The sequence below is a fragment of the Gorilla gorilla genome, chromosome 16 (assembly GCF_029281585.2).
Source record: "Gorilla gorilla gorilla isolate KB3781 chromosome 16, NHGRI_mGorGor1-v2.1_pri, whole genome shotgun sequence".
Classification (NCBI taxonomy): domain Eukaryota; kingdom Metazoa; phylum Chordata; class Mammalia; order Primates; family Hominidae; genus Gorilla; species Gorilla gorilla.
The window spans coordinates 16,364,863-16,385,886 of record NC_073240.2 but is presented as its reverse complement, the minus strand read 5'-3'; the positions used below and the strand labels follow the sequence as shown (position 1 = coordinate 16,385,886).

Below are 21,024 nucleotides of genomic sequence, written 5' to 3'. Positions count from 1 at the left end.
CCGCCTCAGTGAGCCACTGCACCCGGCCTTGATTTATTCTTATCAATTCTTTTTTTTTTTTTTTTGAGACGGAGTCTTGCTCTGTCGCCCAGGCTGGAGTACAGTGGCACGGTCTCGGCTCACTGTAAGCTCCTCCTCCTGGGTTCACGCCATTCTCCTGCCTCAGCCTCCCGAGTAACTGGGACTACAGTCGCCTGCCACCACGCCCGGCTAATTTTGTTTTTGTATTTTTAGTAGAGACAGAGTTTCACCGTTGTTTTTTTTTTTTTTTTTTTTGAGACGGCGTCTTGCACTGTCGGCTAGGCTGGAGTGCAATGGCACGATCTTGGCTCTCGGCTCACTGCAACCTCTGCCTCCTGGGTTCACACGATTCTCCTGCCTCAGCCTCCCAAGTAGCTAGGATTACAGGTGCACACCACCACACCCGGCTAATTTTTTGTATTTTTAGTAGAGATGGGGTTTCACTATATTGGCCAGACTGGTGTTAAACTTCTGACCTCATGATCTGCCCGTGTCGGCCTCCCAAAGTGCTGGGATTACAGGCTTGAGCCGCTGCACCCGACCTATTCTTACCAATTCTTATGTAGTTAAGAATGTTGGGGACGTCTTCAACACTAATAATCAAATAAAGAAAAAATATTTATAAGAAGTATGGTTACTCTGTGGTGAGAAGAGTAAAAACTAATACATATTTCTCATTCTAAAGATTGAATGGTAAAAAGTATGTTGGATTGGCACAATGTGTGCTATTTTATACTTTGTGAAACCTATAAAGCATAAGACAACCTGGAAATCTTAAATATAGGCATCATACTAGTGTAGCATTTTAATGTTTTCATTTTGTTTATTTTTATCTTTATTTTCCTATGACGATGTTGACACCATATTAATATTTTGGAACTGACTTTTTCCAACTCTTACCTATATGTAGGTATTTCATTAAAAGAATTCCATGGTCACATAAGTTTGGAAAATGTTATTCTAGAATGATCTGTGTTTACCACTTCTGTCTCAGAGAGGGATCTTTATGAGATAATGGACATATAGTGATGAAGCAGGAAATCTCTTCTGAGGTTGGCATCAGGACAGGAGATGAGGTAATACAATCTGCAGAGTGTCTTAGCACAGAACTGATTTGGGGTACACTGGAGGTGGAAGGATTTGCTACTAGGTGAATACTGAAGAAACAAGCCACAGGGATTTTGACACGGGGCAGTCGTTCATGGGCTGTGTCTTTTCTGCCACCACTCTGCTCTGAGAATTTCATTATCTGAAGCTGAAAAAGTTGGCTTTCTTGTTGAGCTTAAAGTTATTTATCATATTATTCAGCAGACACTTTCATAGCATTTAGTTGGTACTGTTTTAAGCACTTTACAAATAATTAATTTGTGAGGAAACTGAGTTATGCTTCAGGTCATACAGCCTGGGCAGTTTCCCTCCCAGAAACTATTTTTTTTTAAACTAGTGTTGGGGGGTTTTTTTGTTAAGATTTATGCTCATAGTACATGGGAAGTGTTTTTTGTTTTTTGTTTTTGTGATGGAGTCTCGCCTTGTTGTCCAGGCTGGAGCACAGTGGTGCAATCTCGGCTGACTGCATGCAACCTCTGCCTCCCAGGTTCAGGTGATTCTCCTGCCTCATCCTCCCAAGTAGCTGGGATTACAGGCGTCTGCCACCATGCCCAGCTAATTTTTTGTATTTTTAGTAGAGACAGGGTTTCACCATGTTGGCCAGGCTGGTCTTGTACTCCTGACCTCAGATGGTCCACCTGCCTCACCTCCCAAAGGGCTGGGATTACGAGTGTGAACCACTGCTCCTTGCCTGAAAGATTTTTTAAAATGATGTTGTAATATTGATGTTAGCTCAGTTTCTATGTATATAAAACATTTACCACATGAAAATGGTACCCCAGTTGATTAGGGAAATGCCATCAAAGAGGTTTAGAGATTTAGCATTTAGGTTGACAAGTATACCGACAGTGCCAGTAATAGAAATAAGAAGTATAATTTTTACCTCTAAAGAATCTAAGCTGTTAACCATCAGGGGAACTATTGGATAGCTAACTTGGTTGATGGCTTTAAACAAATTGCCCCAAATGTGAACCTCTTGATTTGAGATGAAGACTCTATGTATGGAAACCAATTATGCTTCAGAACTTAATTAGTAGAATAAACCAAACAAAAAACTTTTTCTGGTTTCAGCAAAGAAGAGTTTACATTTAGATGATGAAAAATGTATTTTTTCAAAAATGCTTTTACTTCTTTTTTTCTTGATTTCCTTTGGGAAAGGGGTAATGTCTTTGTTTTTTGCATGAGGGAAATATAGAGGTAACTTGCTCAAGGCCTACATAAAATGACACTTTATTGAAGTGGTTTTAGATTGTTGCATCTGTTGAGCTCTAACATCGAAATCTTTTATAAATATTAGATGAATACTTTTCTCTTTGTTGTAGTCAGACCAAGTTCTCCTAAAGTCAAATGTGAGAAAAGACATATTTTTAAAAATCATCTAGGGTTTTAGAGAGTACTGTCACATCCCAAGCCGATGTATGGTTTATCAGAGGAGAGACAATTCCAAGTGCATTTTTTATGTACTGCCTGCTTGCTATGCAGTGTTTCAGCAAGGGAAATCAAGGAAAATTAAAGTGCCTCATTTATACAATTTTAAATTGTGGTGTTCTTTAAAATTCAAAATCTTTAGATTTTCAGTGATTTTTACATTTAAAAATAGAAATTTTTACATTTAAAAATAGAAGTTTTTAAATGCAAAGATGGATGGTGGCTTCTGGTTAGACATTAGCAGTGTGAGATCCTAACATCAGCAAAAAATGACCTGAAAGAAAGTATTGATTCCATGTCTGATTTTATATTTAAGCAGCCAATGGCAAATGTCCTCAAAATGGAATCAGATGTTTGTAACTTAATACTTAAGAAAAATGATGAGTGCATTTTTTTTTACTTTTAAGTATTCTCTGTGCTGCCTGGCTTAAGACATAAACTGATGTAAAAATAAATGATTGCTTGCATAATTTATGTAATGTCCTGCTCCTGATCCTGTTTGTATTGATTTTTCTAAAAGGCTTTTGTGGCCACAGGAACCAATCTGTTTCTCCAGTTTTTTCCGGCCAGCTGGCAGGGAGAACAGCGACAAACACCTAGCCGAGAGTATGTCGACTTAGAAAGAGAAGCAGGCAAGGTAGGAAACATTTCTTTGCAATTTAAAATACTGTGGGTTGTTTTGTTAGAGATTATCTGGTAATTTACATTTTAATAAAGATCACAGATCTGATTATACCAGCATATGCTCAGATTTGTTTTCATTCCATGTTATAAGGATGTAATATAATTTTTTTTTTTTGATGGCGTTTCGCTCTTCTTGCCCAAGCTGGAGTGCAGTGGCGTGATGTTGGTTCACTGCAATCTCCGCCTTCCAGTTTCAAGCGATTCTCCTGCCTCAGCCTCCTGAGTAGCTGGGATTACAGGTACCCGCCACCACATCTGGCTAATTTTTGTATTTTTAGTAGAGATGGGGTTTCACCATGTTGGCCAGGCTGGTCTCGAACTCCTGACCTTGTGATCCGCCCACCTCTGCCTCCCAAAGTGTTGGGATTACAGGCGTGAGCCACTGTGCCCAGCCAATATAATTTTTTAAAACCACTGTTAAACTTTTGTATCACTCCATTCCTAATTTCACGTACATAATATTTGTCATAGAACATTCTAACCCTTAAGGAAAGTAACAGAACAATTTCTTTAAAAGTTTGAGGAGATATACTTTGTTTACAAAAATATATGTAAGTATAGTGCTATAAAAATAAAACTAAGAGGAAAACGGAAAAAAAGATTGCAGAAATTCACTCACATCTTCAGGCTCCACTTGTAATTCTAGTTTTCTTGCTATCTTCACCACAACTGTGGTTACTTCCTCTGCTAAGGTCTTGAACCCCTCAAAGTCATTTATGAGGGTTGGAATCAACTTCTTCCAAACTCCTATTAATGCTATTTTTACCTCCTTTGGTGAATCATGAATGTTCTTAGTGGCATCTATCATAGTGAATCCTTTCCAGAAGGTTTCGAATTGTCTTTGCCCAGATCCATCAAAGGAATCATGACCTATGGCAGTAACAGCCTTATGAAATATATTTCTCAAATAATAAGACTTGAAAGTCAAAATGATGCCTCAATCCATGGACTACAGAATAGATGTTGTGTTGGCAGGCATGAAACCAGCATGCGTTTCCCTGTGCATCTCCGTTAGAGCTCTTTAGTCACCAGGCACATTGTCAAAAAGCTGAAGTATTTGAAATGAATCTTTTTTTCGGAGCTGTAGGTCTCAACAGTGGGATTAAAATACTCAGTAACCCATGCGGTAAACAGCTCTGATATCATCCAAGTGTTGTTGTTCCATTTATAGAGCACGGGTAGTGTAGATTTAGCATAATTCTTAAGAGTTGCTCTAGGATTTATGGAATAGCAAATGAGCATTGGCTTGTAACAAGAAAGTCAGCCTGTCCTTTAAATATTTTTCTTTTTCTCGATATAAGGTCTCACTCCATTACCCAGGCTGGATTGCAGTGGCATGATCTTGGCCCACTCCATACTTGACCTCCTTGGCCCCACAATCCTCCCACCTCAGCCTCCTGAGTAGCTGGGACTAGTAGCATGCACCACCATACATGGCTTATTTTTATTTATTTATTTATTTTTTGTTAGAGACAGGGTTTCACCATGTTGCCCAGGCTGGTCTGAAGCTCCTAAACTTAAGCCATTCCCCCACTTCAGCCTCACGAAGTGCTGGGATTACAGGCATGATCCACCCTGTCTGGCCTCTAAATTCATGTTATGGGGACACATTTTCATAGTTAAAATGTCCTGAATTGACTGTGGCCTGTTGGGAGGTGGGATGGAGGAAACTACTTATGGAAAATGAAGAAACGGAAGCACACCAGAAGCAAGAAAGTGTCATCGATTTTTACATCAAGGACTCCATGGTAAAGAGAAAGAACAGGTAGCCTGTTTTTGTGGCTGACCATTGGACTGTGGACTGCACCTGCATCTACCAGGTTCTTCTGGATAGTCCCAGTTTTAAATTTTTGACCTGACATTCATGAACACAGTGCTACTGGGCAGACCTTTGTCCAGGTTTAAGCTTCAGAACATAATGTCTTCATGCAGTGGGAGGCCTGATTATGGTTATGATTCTGCCCTGGGGCATCTGCCCCTTCTGAGCTGGAGGTAAACTTGGCATCTACTACTTACCTCTACACTTGAACAGCCAAGGATGGGCTGAGCACAGAGGCTCACATCTGTAACTCCAGCACTTTGGGAGGCCAAGGCAGGAGGATTGCTTAAGGCCAGGAGTTCAAGTCCAGCCTGGGCAATATATTGAGACCTTGTCTCTGTAAAAACAAACAAACAAAACCGAGGATGGGTGGGTGACATGGAGCAGTTCAACATGGGAAACCATTAATCTGAGAGCTGGAAGACCCTTAGACCAACCCCCCATTAACAGATGAGACTCTGCCCTGAGATTATAGCCTAAGGTAATGCATTGAGCTTTTCTAGAGATTCAAAAATAATCCTAAAACCCCCAAGCATATTGCTACTGTTTGCTATTGAATAATGTTTTCTAGTCTGGGTGTGGCTCCTGCCTGTAATCCCAACGCTTTGGAAGGTTGAGGCAAGTGGATCACCTGAGGTCAGGAGTTCGAGACCAGCCTGGCCAACATGGTGATTCCCCGTCTCTACAAAAATACAAAAAATGAGCAGGCCATCGTGGTGCGCGCCGGTAATCCCAGCTGCTTCGGAGGCCGAGGCAGGAGAATCCTTTGAACCTGGGAGGCAGAGGTTGCATTGAGCCGAGATCACACCACCGCACTCCAGCCTGGGCTACAAGAGTCAAATTCCATCTCAAAAATAATAATGATAATAATAATGTTTTCTACAAGCAAGGAGTTACTTTGTACTGTGAACTGGTGTGAAGGTATCCACCATGTGTAAGCTTTTGGATTGATGACAGTTATTTTTAATTTTAAAAATAGCAACCCAACAGAAAATTGGGAAAAGGCATTAATAGGGATTTCACAAAAGAGAAAGCCTGCAAAACATAAAAATTTTCTCAACCTCATTAGTAATCAGGGAAATGCACAAGATACTACACATCTATTCTCTCCACAAATATTAAGAAGTTTGACAATACGAAATGTATTAGTCCATATTCACACTGCTGATAAAGACATACCCGAGACAGGGAAGAAAAAGAGGCTTAATTGCATTAAGGGCTCCACATGGCTGAGGAGGCCTCAGAGTTATGGCCGTGGATGAACAGCACTTCTTACATGGCAGTGGCAAGAGAATATGAGAAGGAGGCAAAAGAAGCAAAAGACGAAACCACTGATAAACCCATCAGATCTTGTGAGACTTATTCACTATCACAAGAATAGCATGGGAAAGACCGGCCCTAAAGATTCAACTACCTCCCCCTGGTTCCATCCCCGAACACATGGGAATCCTGAGCAATACAATTCAAGTTGAGATGTGGGTAGGGACATAGTCAAACCATATTATTCTGCTCCTGGCCCCTCCAAATCTCATGTCCTCACACTTCAAAACTGATCATGCCTTCCCAACAGTCCCCCAAAGTCTTAACTCATTTCAGTATTAACCCAAATGTCCACTGTCCAAAGTCTCATCTGAGACAAGGCAAGTCTCTTCTGCCTATGACCCTGTAAAATCCAAATCAAGCTAGTTACTTCCTAGATACAATGGGGGTACAGGTAATTAAGTAAATACAGCTGTTCCAAATGGGAGAAATTTGCCAAAACAAAGGGGTTACAGGCCCCATGCAAGTCCAAAATCCAGCAAGGTAGTCAAATTTTAAAGCTCCAAAATGATCTCCTTTGACTCCATGTTTCACATCAAGGTCATGCTGATGCAAGAGGTGGGCTCCCACAGCCTTGAGTAGTTCTGCCCCTGTGGCTTTGCAGGGTATAGCCCACCTCCTGGCTGTTTTCATGGGCTGATGTTGAGTGTCCGCAGCTTTTCCAGGCTCATGGTGCAAGCTGTCAGTGAATCTACCATTCTGGGGTCTGGAGGAGAGTGGCCCTCTCCTCACAGCTCCACTAGGAAGTGTCCCAGTAGGGACTCTGTATAGGGGCTCTGACCGCACATTTCTCTTCTGCACAGCCCTAGCAGAGGTTCTCCATCAGAGCACCACCCCTGCAGCAAACTTCTGCTTGGACATCCAGGTGTTTTCAAACACCCTCTGAAATCTAGGTGGAGGTTTCCAAACCTCAATTCTTGACTTCTATGCATGTGCACGCTGAACACAACATGGAAGCTGCCAAGGCTTGGTGCTTGCACTCTCAGAGCCATGGCCTGAGTTCTATGTTGTCCCCTTTCAGCCATGGCTGGAGGGGCTGAAACACAGAGATACAAGGCCCCAGTCTACACACAGCACAGTGAACCTGGCTCAGCACAGAAATCCATTTTATCCTCCTAGGACCCTGGCTTGTGATGGGAGGGGCTGCTGTGATGACCTATGACATGTCCTGTAGACATATTCCCCATTGTTTTTGGGATTAACATTCAGCTTCTTGTTACTTATGCAAATTTCTGCAGACAGCTTGAATTTATCCTCAGAAAATGGGATTTTCTTCCCTATCACATTGTCAGGCTGCAAATTTTCCAAAACTGTATGCTCTGCTTCCTTTATAAAACCGAAGGCCTTTAGCATCACCCAAGTCACCTCCTGAATGCTTTACTGCTTAGAAATTTCTTCCAGCAGATACCCTAAATTATCACTCTCAAGTTCAAAGTTCTACAAATCTCTAGGACAGGGGCAAAATGCTGCCATTCTCTTTGCTAAAACATGAGGATTACCTTTGCTCCAATTCACAACAAGTTCCTCGTCTCCATCTGAGACCACCTCGGCCTGGACCTTATTGTTCAAAACACTATCAGCATTTTTGTCAAAGTCATTCAGCAAGTCTCTAGGAGGTTCCAAATTTTCCCACATTTTCCAGTGTTCTTCTGAGCCCTCCAAACTGTTCCAACCTCTGCCTGTTACCAAGTTTCAAAGTCGCTTGTACATTTTTGGGTGTCTTTTCAGGAGCACCCCCTCCACTGGTATCAATTTACTGTATTAGTCTGTTTTTACACTGCTGATAAAGACATACCCAAGTCTGAGAAGAAACAGAGGTGTAAAGAAAAAGAACTGTAATTGGATTTACAGTCCCACATGGTGGGGGAGGCCTCAGAGTCATGGCAGGAGGTAAAAGGCACTTCTTACATGGCAGCAGCAAGAGAAAATGAGGAGGAAGCCAAAGCAGAAACTCCTGATAAACCTATTAGATCTCACGAGACTTATTCACTATCATGAGAACAGCACAGGAAAGACTGGCCTCCGTGATTCAACTACCTCACCCTGGGTCCCTCCCACAACAGGTGGGAATTCTGGGAGATAGAATTCAAGCTGGGATTTGGGTGTGGACACAGCCAAACCATATCACCACATGTGGAGAGACTGCGGATCAACAAAATCATCTCAAACTAATACAAGAGGTGAGAGTTTAAATTAGAACAACCACTTTGGAAAGCAATTTGGATTATCTTATAAATTTGAGCATTCTCATATGTTATGGCAAAGTAATTCCTCTACCATAGGCCCTGGAGAAACTCTTGCCCATATGTACCAGAAGTAGTTAAAAAAAAAAAATGCTCATGTAATGCCATTCATAATAACAAAAATCTGGAAATAAGCCAACTGTTCATTAATAGGAGAATGGGTAAATTAATAGGAGAATGGGTAAATAAATTATACCCTTAAAAACTAAATAACATGTCATTTAGGGTAATCATATGTAAGCAATAAATAATGTGTTTTTTTTAAAGGAAGAGAATCCTAAACATAAATTCAGGTTAGTAGTTACCCTCGGGCTGAAGGGTGAAAATCAGGAAAAAGGACAGAGGAGGAGCAGATGTTAGGGTCAGAACCCTAGTTCTTTGGTTGTGTTGTAAGTTCACAAGTGATTACCATATTGTTCAAATAGATTTACACAGAGGCCCAGGCACAGACAAGGGTGAAATAGGAGCCAAGGTGTGTGCTATGAGCCAAGGATTATGATTAATCCAATTTTGTGCACTTTTAGCCATTTGAAAAACAGAAAAGCGAAACAACAAAATAATTTTTAAGAAATTGAATATAGGGTGCTATGCTCTGAATGTGTCCCGCTAAAATTAATCACCAATGTCATAGGATTAGGAAGTAGGGCTTTTAGGTAGTGATTCAGTCATGAAGGGAGAATCTTCACAAATGGGTGTAGGATCCTTACACAAGGACTGGAGGGAGTGGGCTTCCCCTGTTTTGCCCTTCCACCTTCTGCCATGTGAGGACACATTGCATCTCCTCTTGAAGACACAGTGCACAAGGTACCATCTTGAATGCAGAGACCAGGCCCTCACCAGACACCAATCCTGCTGGCACCTTGATATTGGACTTCTAGCCTATGGAACTGTGAGAAATACATTTCTGTTCTTCAGAAATTACCCAGCCTAGTGTATTTTCTTATATAGTAGCACAAACTCATTAAGGCACAATGCCTCTTATCATTTTCTTCTACACTTTTCTTTGTCGCCTCTTTAGCACTGGGTCATTTTATATTTGATCCTTCACTTTTGGTTTTTCACATTTCTGTTCCAAGTGTATTCTTAAATACATATTTTCCACTATTAGCCTCAGGGGTTGCCTGGGAGTGTGTGTTTCTGTGCCACCGCTGTAGGACTGTGTGTGTGTGTGTGTCTCCCATTCTCTCTTCTCTCTCTGTCTCTCACCCTCTGTGTGTTTCTTTCCCTCTCTCTGTCAGTCTGTGTGTGTATGCCCGTGTGCGTGTGTGTCTTTGGACGAATGTGCTCTGTTCGCCAAAATGGGATTTTTTGCATGTCGGCCAGTCTTTGGTGAGCCTCTTTCTGCATCTCTGCCTGAGTCCTGTGGCTGGTTGTCCCATCGTTTTCAGGGCGGTTCCACTTTGGGTTTGTGTAGTCCTCGATCACGTGAGGAGATGCGTCGGTCCCGGAGCAATCGAAGTATCATCCCCATCCTGAGCGGCCTCTTTTCTGGGATCAAGAGGACCACACTCCAGCCCAGGACAAAACCCCACAGCAGCTCATTGTCCCGCAGGAGAGGAGCAGACCCACCTCCAAGAAGATGGTTGTACCCCTGCACGGCTCTTCTCTGAGCAATGAAGCCACACCACGATACAGTTCTGAAGAGGAAGCCGGGAATGGGAGACAGCAACAATCCCTGTCCCTGGAATGCTGGCCTCTCTGGACAAGTCATGCGTTTCGCACCCCTCCCCTTATGCCCGTGGCGGTGGCAAGGTTCTGTAACTTGCCTGGGCTCTGGCCTGTGCTCTGTCCTCCCTCTTGCTCTGTCTCCCCTGTTTCTGAGGGGCCTAGTTGCCTCTTGGTCTGGCTGAATAACTTCGAAGATCGCTTCCCAGTCCATCAGGGAGACACTTTCTGGAGATCCGCGACATGACTCTCTCTCTCTCCAAACCTGTTTCTGCTGGATTAGGCAGGTCTGATAAGCCTGGAACACTTGGCTTCCATGTGTGTCTCAGACAGGGAAGCTTCTTTGGTCTCCTTGTTTCACCTCATCGGTGGGTGGATTGCCTAGAATGAGCGCTAGATGATCATGACTGGCCTTGTCTTCTAGGACAGGTGGTGTCCCATTTCCTTTGCACATCCTGTCTCACAAATGAGGAATATCCTCTCCTCTGCTCATAGGTGGACTGATTCCCTGAATCTTTTGGCTGTAACGAATGTCAGGAAACCAAAGTAACTGGGCTGGGCCTGGGGATGGGGATGGGGCTGGGTGCAGGGAAGGTTGTGTCAGGGCTACCTGGGCGGTGGAGGCTTCGGGGTGGGGTGAATGTTGCAGAAACCTCTGTGCTCCTCTGGCAGGCATTTCAAAATGTGGCTTGGACTGAGGCACAGGCCCCGTCCAGGTTCCCAGGTCTTCTTTGGGTTTCCTTGGCACTCAGGGAAAGGCCACTTCTTCCCCCTTTCCACTGGGTACATGCCTGGACACCATTGTTGGTTTTGCCATCACCCCATATGCCTCCGGTGACACACATTCACCTCATCTTCTGTGGGATACGCCAGTGCCACGCGTGATCGCATTGTCTCCACCTCGGCTTCACACCGTCCCTGTTTGCACCTGTCCTGGAAAGCGGTGTCCGCTTGCAGGAGCCCCAGGGCTTTTAGAAGCGGGGCACGCCCTGCTCTTTCAAGGGAGGAGGGAGGCAGAGGGCTCACGGATCAGTGAACTTTCAGCTGACACCACGCCTTGAGGGCCATGGGATCATTCTGTGCTGCAGCGAGGACCTGCCTGCCTTACCAGATGTGCTGAGCCCATCCTTTCTAACCCGGAGGAGTCCAAACTAGGATATGAAGAGGAGTCCTGAGAACCCAGCAGGTGCCCTGAAGATCCCCCTCCATCGGTGGAAGTCAGCTCAAGGAGGTCCTGAAGACTGGACTTCTGAGGGTTTGGCCCTGGGACAGGATACTCAAGGACTCCTCTCCCACCCCGCCCCAAACTGGACCTCAGCCCCCACACCACAGCCCCCACTTTCTCCCCAGAGCTGAGGGATAGACCGAGAATTGCGACTAGAAATTCGATCGATTGGTATGAGGGATCACGTGGCCAGGGGCTGGCCAATGACCAGGCCGCCCGGGATGAGCTAATAATGGAAGCAATTTGTAACTTTCAGTAGCTCTCTAGGCCTGGGTACCAGAGGGAGGGAGGCGGGCACCCCCAGTCTTTCCATCCTCCTCATTTGTCTAGGGGCACCCGAGTCCCCTATTCCTTATTTCTCCTATCACTCAGGCACTGGCAGGGTCCTTTGCCACTCCTGTTGGCTGCCACGGCTCCAAAGCGAGGTAAGCTGGTCCTCTACCCCTCAAACTCTTCACAACCCTCACCCCGTTTACTAGCACCTGCAAACCACAGCCTCCCTTCCTGTCCCATTAGTGAATTTAAATCGGATTTTGTTTTTCCTCTTAGTTGAAAGAAAAAAAATCTTTTTGTATTCTTTTGTGTAACCTATCTCGGATTTGGAGAAAATTTTAATTCAAATTCATACACTTATATTGGGTGGGGGGTGGTGAGTGGTACTTTCCTCCTTTTCAATAAATTTCTATACTTGCTACTTTATGGAGAGTTTTCTTTGGGGATGAGCTACACCTTATGTTTTCACATGTGTTACTTCTTTAATGATAAGTTGAACTCCTTTCTCCATTCCATCCTCCAATTTTGCTATTTATAAATATCACCTAATGGATTTGGAGTTTATTCATTTTTCTCCTCCCTCACTAGTTTTTCAGCTGTTACAGAATCACCACAATTTATTTTTCTCTGTATGTGGATGAGGTTTTGTGTTGATTCCTCTTTTTGTTTTGTAAATGAATTTATTGTTTGGGAAACTCTTGGGGGGGTGTATAAAAAAGGTCTTTTGATTAATTCCAACCTCTCCTCTTCTGAAGAACAATTTGCTTGAAATGTTTTGTGTATTTTCCTCATTTTTATTATGTTTAAATTTGAGGTATTTTACCTTCTTTAAAACCTGACCTCTTTTTAAAATTTAACCTTTTGCATGTTAAACCATTTTTAAGGTTTTTATTTTATAAACTGCAATGGTTAGTAGATTTACTTGCCTTTCCCTGACCTCCTTCACGCTCCTGCCTCCTCGATCTCAGAACTCCCATCCCCAGCTTCCACAATTCTCAGCTTCCAACGGACTCATCCTCCCCTCTCCTCCCAGCCAAGGAGGGATGCCTGGGAAGTAGACAGTGTCCTTCTTGGGTCAGAACTTATGCTCTGGTTCTAGTTCAGGACACCTCCAGTCTGACCTCCAAGCCGGCAAAACGAGTGAGAGCAGAATTTCTGTTCAAGTTTTTCATTTGGGACTAAGTTCTTTCCACTTGGCTGTATTCTGGAGAACTCTGATACATGAAATTGAATTTTAAGTTCTCATTTTTTCCCTAAATTCTCAGAAAAGTGAAGGCAGATTGTTTTTCTTCCTTAAATGTAAGCTGTTAGCTTAGGGGTCAGCCCTTTGGGTCTTTTACCTCCTGGGGGAGACTTCTCAGAGAGACACACAGTGTTGATTCTTCCCTTTAGTTTTGGGTAAGGTAGAAGGGGCAGGGATTGGGGAAGCCCATATTGATCTCTGGCTCTAGCTCTGAACAAAGAAGGGTAGAGAGCTGGCCCGGGGACTTGTCCCTTTGGTCAGTAAGGTTTGGCTTAGGAGAGGGTTTGAAGTAAATCCCAGCTCTGAGGAAATTCTTCTTTTTAACATTACTGTGAAAATAAACTCTTAAAATGGTGTGACATGGCTTCAAAGTATTCAGATTTCTTGAAGTAACAAAAATAAACTTACAAGAGTAATTTGTGTTTCCCAAAGATCCGCCTCCAGTGACTGTCTATTTCTCTCAGGGATACAGAACCCAACTGGGCAGAAGTAAAACTGCCGCCCCTCCCCTTTCAGTTCCCCAGTCACATTGACATTCTGGGCACATTTGGCCCAGCCCCCGTCCCTGCATCTCCCAAGTATGAATCTAAATTACTATTAATAAGGGGCCGCTCCAAGTTAACTGGCATTCAAAGAATTCATTTCAATTTGTTAATATTAAATGAATGCTCTGCACTTTAGCTCCCTTCTGCACCCTGGATTCCCAGATGAGTGATGGGAAGAGGGGGCAGGGAAGTAGAATGAGGATTTTATTTCTGGCTCTCCAGCTTAGCCACTGTGGTGCCTCCCCTGGGGGTGTGCGATCAGGCACAGTGGGGGCCTGCTTGGGGAAAGTCTGATGGTCTTTTTTGGTGAAATTCATCTGTTTCAGCAGGAGTTGTGGGGGAGGGTGGGTGGGGAGCAGAGGGAGAGAGACAGAATGGTTTGGGGGACCTTGTGGGGAGCAGAGGGACTAGGGAGAAAGTGGGAAGGGAAAGGGACAGAGGTCAACAGGAGTTTTGGAGAACAAGGGTTGTTGTAGGCTGTGGGGGGTAAAGCCGATTTGTGAAGAACTGGTGATAGGAACTAAACAACCCACCTAGAAGGGGAGGGGCTTTGAGCAGGGGTGGGGAGGTGGGATTTGAGGCAAAACAGCTAGGAGTTCTGAAACTATTAATATCTAGCTGTGTGACTCAGGGCAAGTTGCTTAACTTTTCTCTCTGCCTTAGTTTCTTGACCTGTAAAACAGGGATACTAATAATAGAACTTATCTCGGGGTTATTTGGAATTAGAAGAAATACATGCCATGTGTTTTCCACAGTGCTTGGCACATAGAAACTGCCAGTAAATGTTAGCTCTTTTTATGGCAGAGTGGTTAACAGGATGGATTCTGGAGATAGACGGCCTGGTTTTGAATCTCAGTCATGCCTTATGTGAGTTGTATGACCTAGGCAAGTTACTTAACCCCTTGTGCTTTAGTTTCCTTGTCTGTAAAACGGGGTTAATAGTACCTAGCTCAAAGACTGGTGTCAGGATTAAACGAGTTATATGTATGAAGAGCCTGGAACAATGCCTATCCCATAGGAAACACTATGTAAGCATTAGTTGTCATTGATATTGTTGCTCTTCTGATCTAGGAAGGTTGAAAATAGAGGCACAGGTGAGCTACTACTTACAGGCTAAGATTGGAATCAGATCAACTCTTTCACTCCTATCCCTGAAGCTAGTCCTGCAACTGGGGCTGCATATGAGGGCTTGGGGAGAGATCCTATGACCCTGGAAGCTGGGATATCCAAGTCCTTCCTCTGCTCTAGATCTTGGGTTGGTGGTCCCTCCAAGACCCATAGACTCGAAGTCACTTCTTTTTGCCTGTGCAGGGTTGGAGTGGGGCTGGTAATGGGAGAATTACTTTCTTGGTCTAATAACTCCCTTTAGTAGAGAGTTAGTCCTGGGAATGTGAGTTGGGGGAGGTTGGGTAGAGCAGAGGAGATTAAATATCGTTTATGTACCAGCCCCCACACACTTGACCTCACCAGAGGGTTGGGAAGACAGCGATTCAAAGAGGGGAAGTGATCTGACAAAGTCCTAAAGCTAGAACTTGGCAGAGTTGGCATCTGAACTCTGATCTGCTTGATGACAAACTTAAAGCCCTTCCACTGCTGCATGCTTTTTGAAGGGAGAGATGGGACACGTGTAAAGTTGGGCCAGGACCATGGGGTAGATGGAAGATGGGCGAACATAGAGTATTGGAGTGAGAAGGGGCCAGGCAGGAATTTTTCAATCATGGAAGATTTCCTGAGAAAAGAGATTCCAGATCAGGGTTCAGATGGTAGGGGAATGAGGATAGGAAGTAAAGAAGAGGGAGGGAGCCATGCATTGACAAGGAAGGAGAAGAAAAAAGAATTTATGCAAAGACTGGGTCAGAGTAATGGACATGAATTGAATTTGCCTTGGGTTTGCCTTACGATTTATTGAAGGCATACTATGTACTAGGTACATACATGATCACATTTGATGTTCACAACAGCCCTGACAAGTGGGTTTCTTATCCTTATTTCCAAAAGAGTTCACTGAAGTTCTGAGAGCTTAATCCCCGCTTTAGGTTACACAGTAGTAGCTGGATTTCCTGGCATCAGAACCCTCACCTAGGCTGCCTCTGAGCATGGCTTCTGTGTCCCAGTCTCAATTTCCATGACTGTTTCAGGTCCTCCTGTTCCCCCGCGTTTGTAGTCACTCTTGGTGACTGGGAACAAAGGGCTAGAGCGTGAGCTGAAACTGAGACAGGGAGTGGCAGGCAGGCAGTGGGGACAGAAACTTCTCACATCCACCCATGTGAAGAAGATGGACAGAAGGGTGGTCTTTCTGGAGGGAGGCTTCCAAGCCACTTTCCCAAGACAGCTGATCTTGGGATGAATGGCAGGGACCTGATTGGGTAGGGGATGGGTGGTCACATTGTTTTCTGGGCTGTAGAGTTTATTTCCCTTCCTTTAGGAAGAGAAGAGGAAGAGGACAGCTCAGGTGTGGGTTTGAGCCCTGGATTAAGACTGCCCATTGTCCACTAAAATCTCTTCTTTCCTTGCTGCACGAGGGTGGAGGGACACCCAGCTGGACACTCCATTTCCCAGCTGCTCTTGTTGCCAGGTGTAGACACAGGGGAATGTGAGGTGAGCATGTCCTCAAAGCCTGACGGCATTGAGTAAATTCTCCTTTGTGTTCTCTCTTTCATGAGCTGGGCAGATGTGCCTGAGACAGCTTTGACAAGGCAACTGAAAAGATATCCCTAAGAGAAGACAAAGCAAAGGTATGAAAGGAACACACATCCCTGACTGACTAGGAGGAAGAGAGCTGCCTGCTGTCTAGGAGGCAGCTGACTAGGAGGAAGCTGCTGACTAGGTGGCTAGTGCTGACTAGGTGCTGACTGCTGACTAGGTGCCTGCTGACTAGGAGGAACCGCTTCCTCCCAGACTAAGTGAGAAATAAACTTCTGTTTTCTATATGCTACTGTGTTTTGGGGCCTTTGTGTTATAGCAGTTTTGCCGTCATCCTTTCTAATTCACCTTCTCACACCAGATATTTCAAATTAAAAAGATTATATCAGGCCAGGTGCGATGGCTCGTGCCTGTAATCCCAGCACTGTGTGGGGCTGAGGCAGGCGGATCACTTGAGGCCAGGAGTTTGAGACCAGTCTGGCCAACATGGTAAAATCCCATCTCTACTAAAAAATACAAAAATTAGCTGGACACAGTGGCACACTCCTGTAATCCCAGCTACTTGGGAGGCTGAGACAGGAGAATTGCTTGAACCCCGGAGGTGGAGGTTGCAGTGAACTGAGATCATGCCATGGTGCACCAGTCTGGGCTACAAAATGAGATTCTGTCTCAAAAAACTGATTACATCAGATCACGGAATAACTATAATGATATTTATTGGGCCAGATAGTATGCGAAGGACTCTACGCACATTATTTAGTGTAATCTATGTGACAATCCTCTGAGATATGTGTTACTATTATTCCAGTTTACACACGAGGAAACAGGTTCAAGGAAGGTAAGTTATGTGCTGAGGGACACACAGGAGGGGGTGGAACTGTATTTCAAGCCCACTGGGTGTGCAGAACTGAGCCTCTTCACCATGGGGGCAAATCCCTCCTGAGGACAGGGCTGGAAAAGCCATGGAGATCATCTTGTGCTTGGACAAGCCTCTCGCCATTCACCACAGGGCCCTGAGACTCCCATTCCTACCTTCCAGAAGCTCAGCAGGCTCGTGTTCATGTTGGGTCACTACATACAGTTTTATTTGAAGGAACGACCCCAGAGTTAAACTCATTTGAAAACCCCTGATAAATTCACTCCCCTCTCTCTTTTTACAAGTGAGGCCCGGAGAGAAGACATGACTTGCTTAAGGTCACACACTTACTTTCTGTATCAATCTTTGTAAATCTAGGACGAGTTCTCTTCCCACTGTATCAGGCTGCCTCAACAAACAGGGAAGTACAAAAATAGCCAAATCCAGGAAGGAGGGCAGTGGTCTGTGTCTCCTCCAATAATTTCATGGGACAGCCAAGCCTATTTCCTTGATTTCCCTTGTGCCCCTCCTGTCGGATATCTGCTTTGGGACCCATCTCTTTTGGGCTTGCAGAGAGAACGGGCTGCACCAGTTCTCTACCCTCCTCATCACCCAGATGGTCAAACATGCAAAGGGAAAGAGCTGGGGCCAGAGCCAAGGCAGGCAAAGAGAATCCTCGACCCCCTCCAGTCTTTCCACATTTATATTTTTGGAATTTCAGGCTCCCTCCTCCCCCTGGACCTTTCCTAGTAGCCCACCAGGGAGAAGAAGAGGGAAACTGCCATAAATTTCTCCTATTTATGCAAGATGACAGAGTTTATTGTGCCAGAAAAAACACAGAAAGGGAGCTGTTAGGGGAGAAGGGACCCAGCCCTATACCTTCTGGGGTCAATTTATCTTTCCGAATCGTGGCTTGGGTGCTACCCTAACATTGCCTGTATGAAATGCAGGCTTTGACTTGGGGCAGCCAGGCCAGACAGCCCCTGAGCTTTGTTTCTGATCACAGTTTTCCTGCTTCATCTCAACTTCCCCCTACCCCTTATGCTGTCTTTTTAAAAAACAACTTTCTTGAGGTATAATTCATGCATCATACAATTCACCATTTGAAATGTACAATTCAGTGGTTTTAGTATATTCACAGGTATGTCAAACCATCACCATAGTTAATTTTAGAATATTTTCATCACCTCAAAAAGAAATCTTGTAACCTTTAGCTATCACCTCCCTATCCCCCCATATTCCTTCTTGCCCTTAACATCCCTAATGTACCTTCAGTCTCTGTAGATTTCCCTATTCCAGACTTTCATATGAATGGCATCATATAATAAGAGACCTACTGTGACTAGCTTCTTTCATTGAGCATAGTGTTTTCAAGGTTCATCTGTGTTGTAGCATTTATCACTACTTCATTCCTTTTCAAGGCTAATATTCCATTTTATGGATATGTCACACTTTGTTTATCCGTTCATCCATTGGTGAACATTGGGGTTGTTTCCACCTTTTAGATATTATGATTCTCTCTTTCCTCTTATTCTCTAGACATCTTGGATAGTATCCAGTGAGGCCTGTGGGCAAGAATGGGTGTTTCTTATATTTGGGAACACCTAATATCCATGAAAGAAGGGTCTTGGCACATGTCTGCTTTCATATTAAGTACATGTACTAGCTGGAATTTTCCTCCCTCTGTTGTTACTGAGGTGGGGCTGCTCCCTCCTTTATCAATTCTCCCTTTTTATCATGATTGCTATGTTGGAAACTTGCTGACTCTTCAGACTAGGGGATTCAGATCCTTCTCTTGGGGCTTCAGAGACATGGAGTGGATGAATGAATGTCTTCCCATCAGGGAAGAGTTCCCTGAGTCTGGTCTCAAGTGATTCTCCAGTGCCTCACAGCAGAAGGGAGGTCTGTGAAGACTCCAGAGTCGAGAGAAAGTTATGTTCCTCGAGGTATGACTGAGCCCAGAATCCAGGCCTCCAGTGTCCATCTCCTTGCCTGGCCCATTTCAGTCTTCAGACATGCTTTGAGGTCAATCCAGTCACTCACCCAGCAACAGACACTGCCTCTGCCCTCATGGACCTTGCAGTTCCAGTGGTGAGAGTAAGATGAATACAAGTGAACAAAATGATGGCAAGTTGTTCAAGCTTGTTCAAACTTCTAAACACTGTTCAATGAACGAATGAACCAACAAGAACTTACTATGTGCTCTGGAAAGAAAATGTGAAAAAAGTCAGAGTTGTAAATCACTTTCTGCTACCACTATCTTTCCTAGTCTGGAAGTCAGCATTACTTCTCCATCCCTTGGAGGAGATAGTGGGCAGATATTACAAAATGTTAGCTAATAAGAGCTACCATTTATTGGACCAGACATACACCAAGGGGTTTCTATAGTTCATTAATTTTCACCCTTTGAATTAGGCATCAATATTTCCATTTTGAAGAAGAGAAAAACTGAAACTCAGGGTTTAAGTAGCTATCTGAAATCACACCCATACCAGTAAGCGGCAGAACATTTGCTCTGGACACTGGGATAAGTATGTGTGTATGGGTTCTTTTTTTGTTTTTTTTTTTGTTTGTTTTGTTTTCTGTTTTTTTGTTGTTTGTTTGTTTTGGGGATGGATTTTTGCTCTTGTTGCCGAGGCTGGAGTGCAATGGCATGATTTCAGCTCAATGCAACCTCCACCTCCTGAGTCCAAGTGATTCTCCTGCCTCAGCCTCCTGAGTAGCTGGGATTACAGGTGCCCGCCACCACGCCTGGCTAATTTTTGTGTTTTTAGTAGAGACGGGGTTTTGCCATGTTGGCCAGGCTGGTCCCAAACTCTTGACCTTGTGATCTACCCGCCCCAACTCCCAAAGTGCTGGGATTACAGGCGTGAGCCACTGCACCCGGCCATGTATGTGTTTTTATTCCTAGCACTTCATAACAAATGCCAACATCTCTTCCTGCGGCCCTACCACAGAGGGAGCTGATCAGTTTCCCCTCCTGCCCAAAGGCAAAGCAGCCACAGGCGAAGAGCCAGAGTCCTCCCTCACAGCCTTCTGTCTAGTGGTTATTCCCGCTTCAAGGCTAAGGAAGGAAAGGACCCGTTTTGCTTTCAAAGGCTTTTTCCTTCCAGCCCTTGCTGTGCGGCCCGTTGTGTGTGGGAGGGACCATGAGAGGCCTGGATATTGTCAACAAAAGACTTGAACAAGCCAAAGCACTGATGATGTTGACAAGAAGGGGACCTTAACAAGGCAGATAATCAAAACATGATGACTGACAGCCCCTTTCGCATCCCTTCACCCTCTGCTAAATCAGGTCTCTTACATGATCTTGATGACAAATAATAAAAATTATAAACACATTACAGTTTTCACATGCATTTGTTCACTTCTCACAGCAAATATGAGAGGTATCTAAGGCTGAGCAGCTTATTACAGAAAAAAGTTTATGGGACTAGAACCTTAATTTTATGTAACAAAATTTATATAGAGCTTACCATGGATCATGTACTCTCCTAAATAGTTCAAAACTTTCATTTTTAGAGAGATGGGTGTCTTGCAGCCAGGCGCAGTGGCTCACACCTGTAATCCCAGCACTTTGGGAGGTCGAGGTGGACAGATCACCTGAGGTCAGGAGTTCGAGACCAGCCTGATCAACATGGTGAAACCCCATCTGTACTAAAAATGCAAAACAAAAATTAGCTGGGTGTGGTGGTTCATCCCTGGAATCCGGAGACTGAGGCAAGAGAATCACTTGAACCCAGGAGGTGGAGGTTGCAGTGAGCCGAGATCATGCCATTGCACTCCAGCCTGGGCAACAAGAGTGAAACTCCATCTCAAAAAAAAAAAGAGGGGGAGCGGTCTTGCTATGTTACCCAGGCTGGTCTTGAACTCCTGGGTTCAAGCAATCCTTCCACCTCAGCCTTCTGAGTAGCTAGGACTATGGGCCCATGCCACCAGGCCTGGCTGTATC

At 44.3% G+C, this 21,024-nt stretch overlaps 1 protein-coding gene across 8 annotated transcripts in view; it reads left to right on the top strand.

Moving 5' to 3' along the window:
* Positions 1–21,024, top strand: part of LOC129531450 (core-binding factor subunit beta-like) — a 78,253-nt gene that overhangs the window by 4,407 nt on the left and 52,822 nt on the right. For 5 of the 8 annotated variants that reach the window (XR_008676681.2, XM_063698390.1, XM_063698389.1 and 2 more), the window contains exon 3: positions 3,077–3,193. Coding sequence is in view for 7 of the 8 variants with exons in the window: in XM_063698390.1 (XP_063554460.1) it covers positions 3,077–3,193 (117 nt within the window). In the remaining variant the exon portion in view is untranslated. Of the gene's footprint in view, positions 1–3,076; positions 3,194–8,442; positions 8,560–10,010; positions 12,207–16,236; positions 16,507–21,024 lie in introns of those variants that run through there. The other 3 variants (XM_055377396.2, XM_055377397.2, XM_055377393.2) reach the window with 3 other exon arrangements.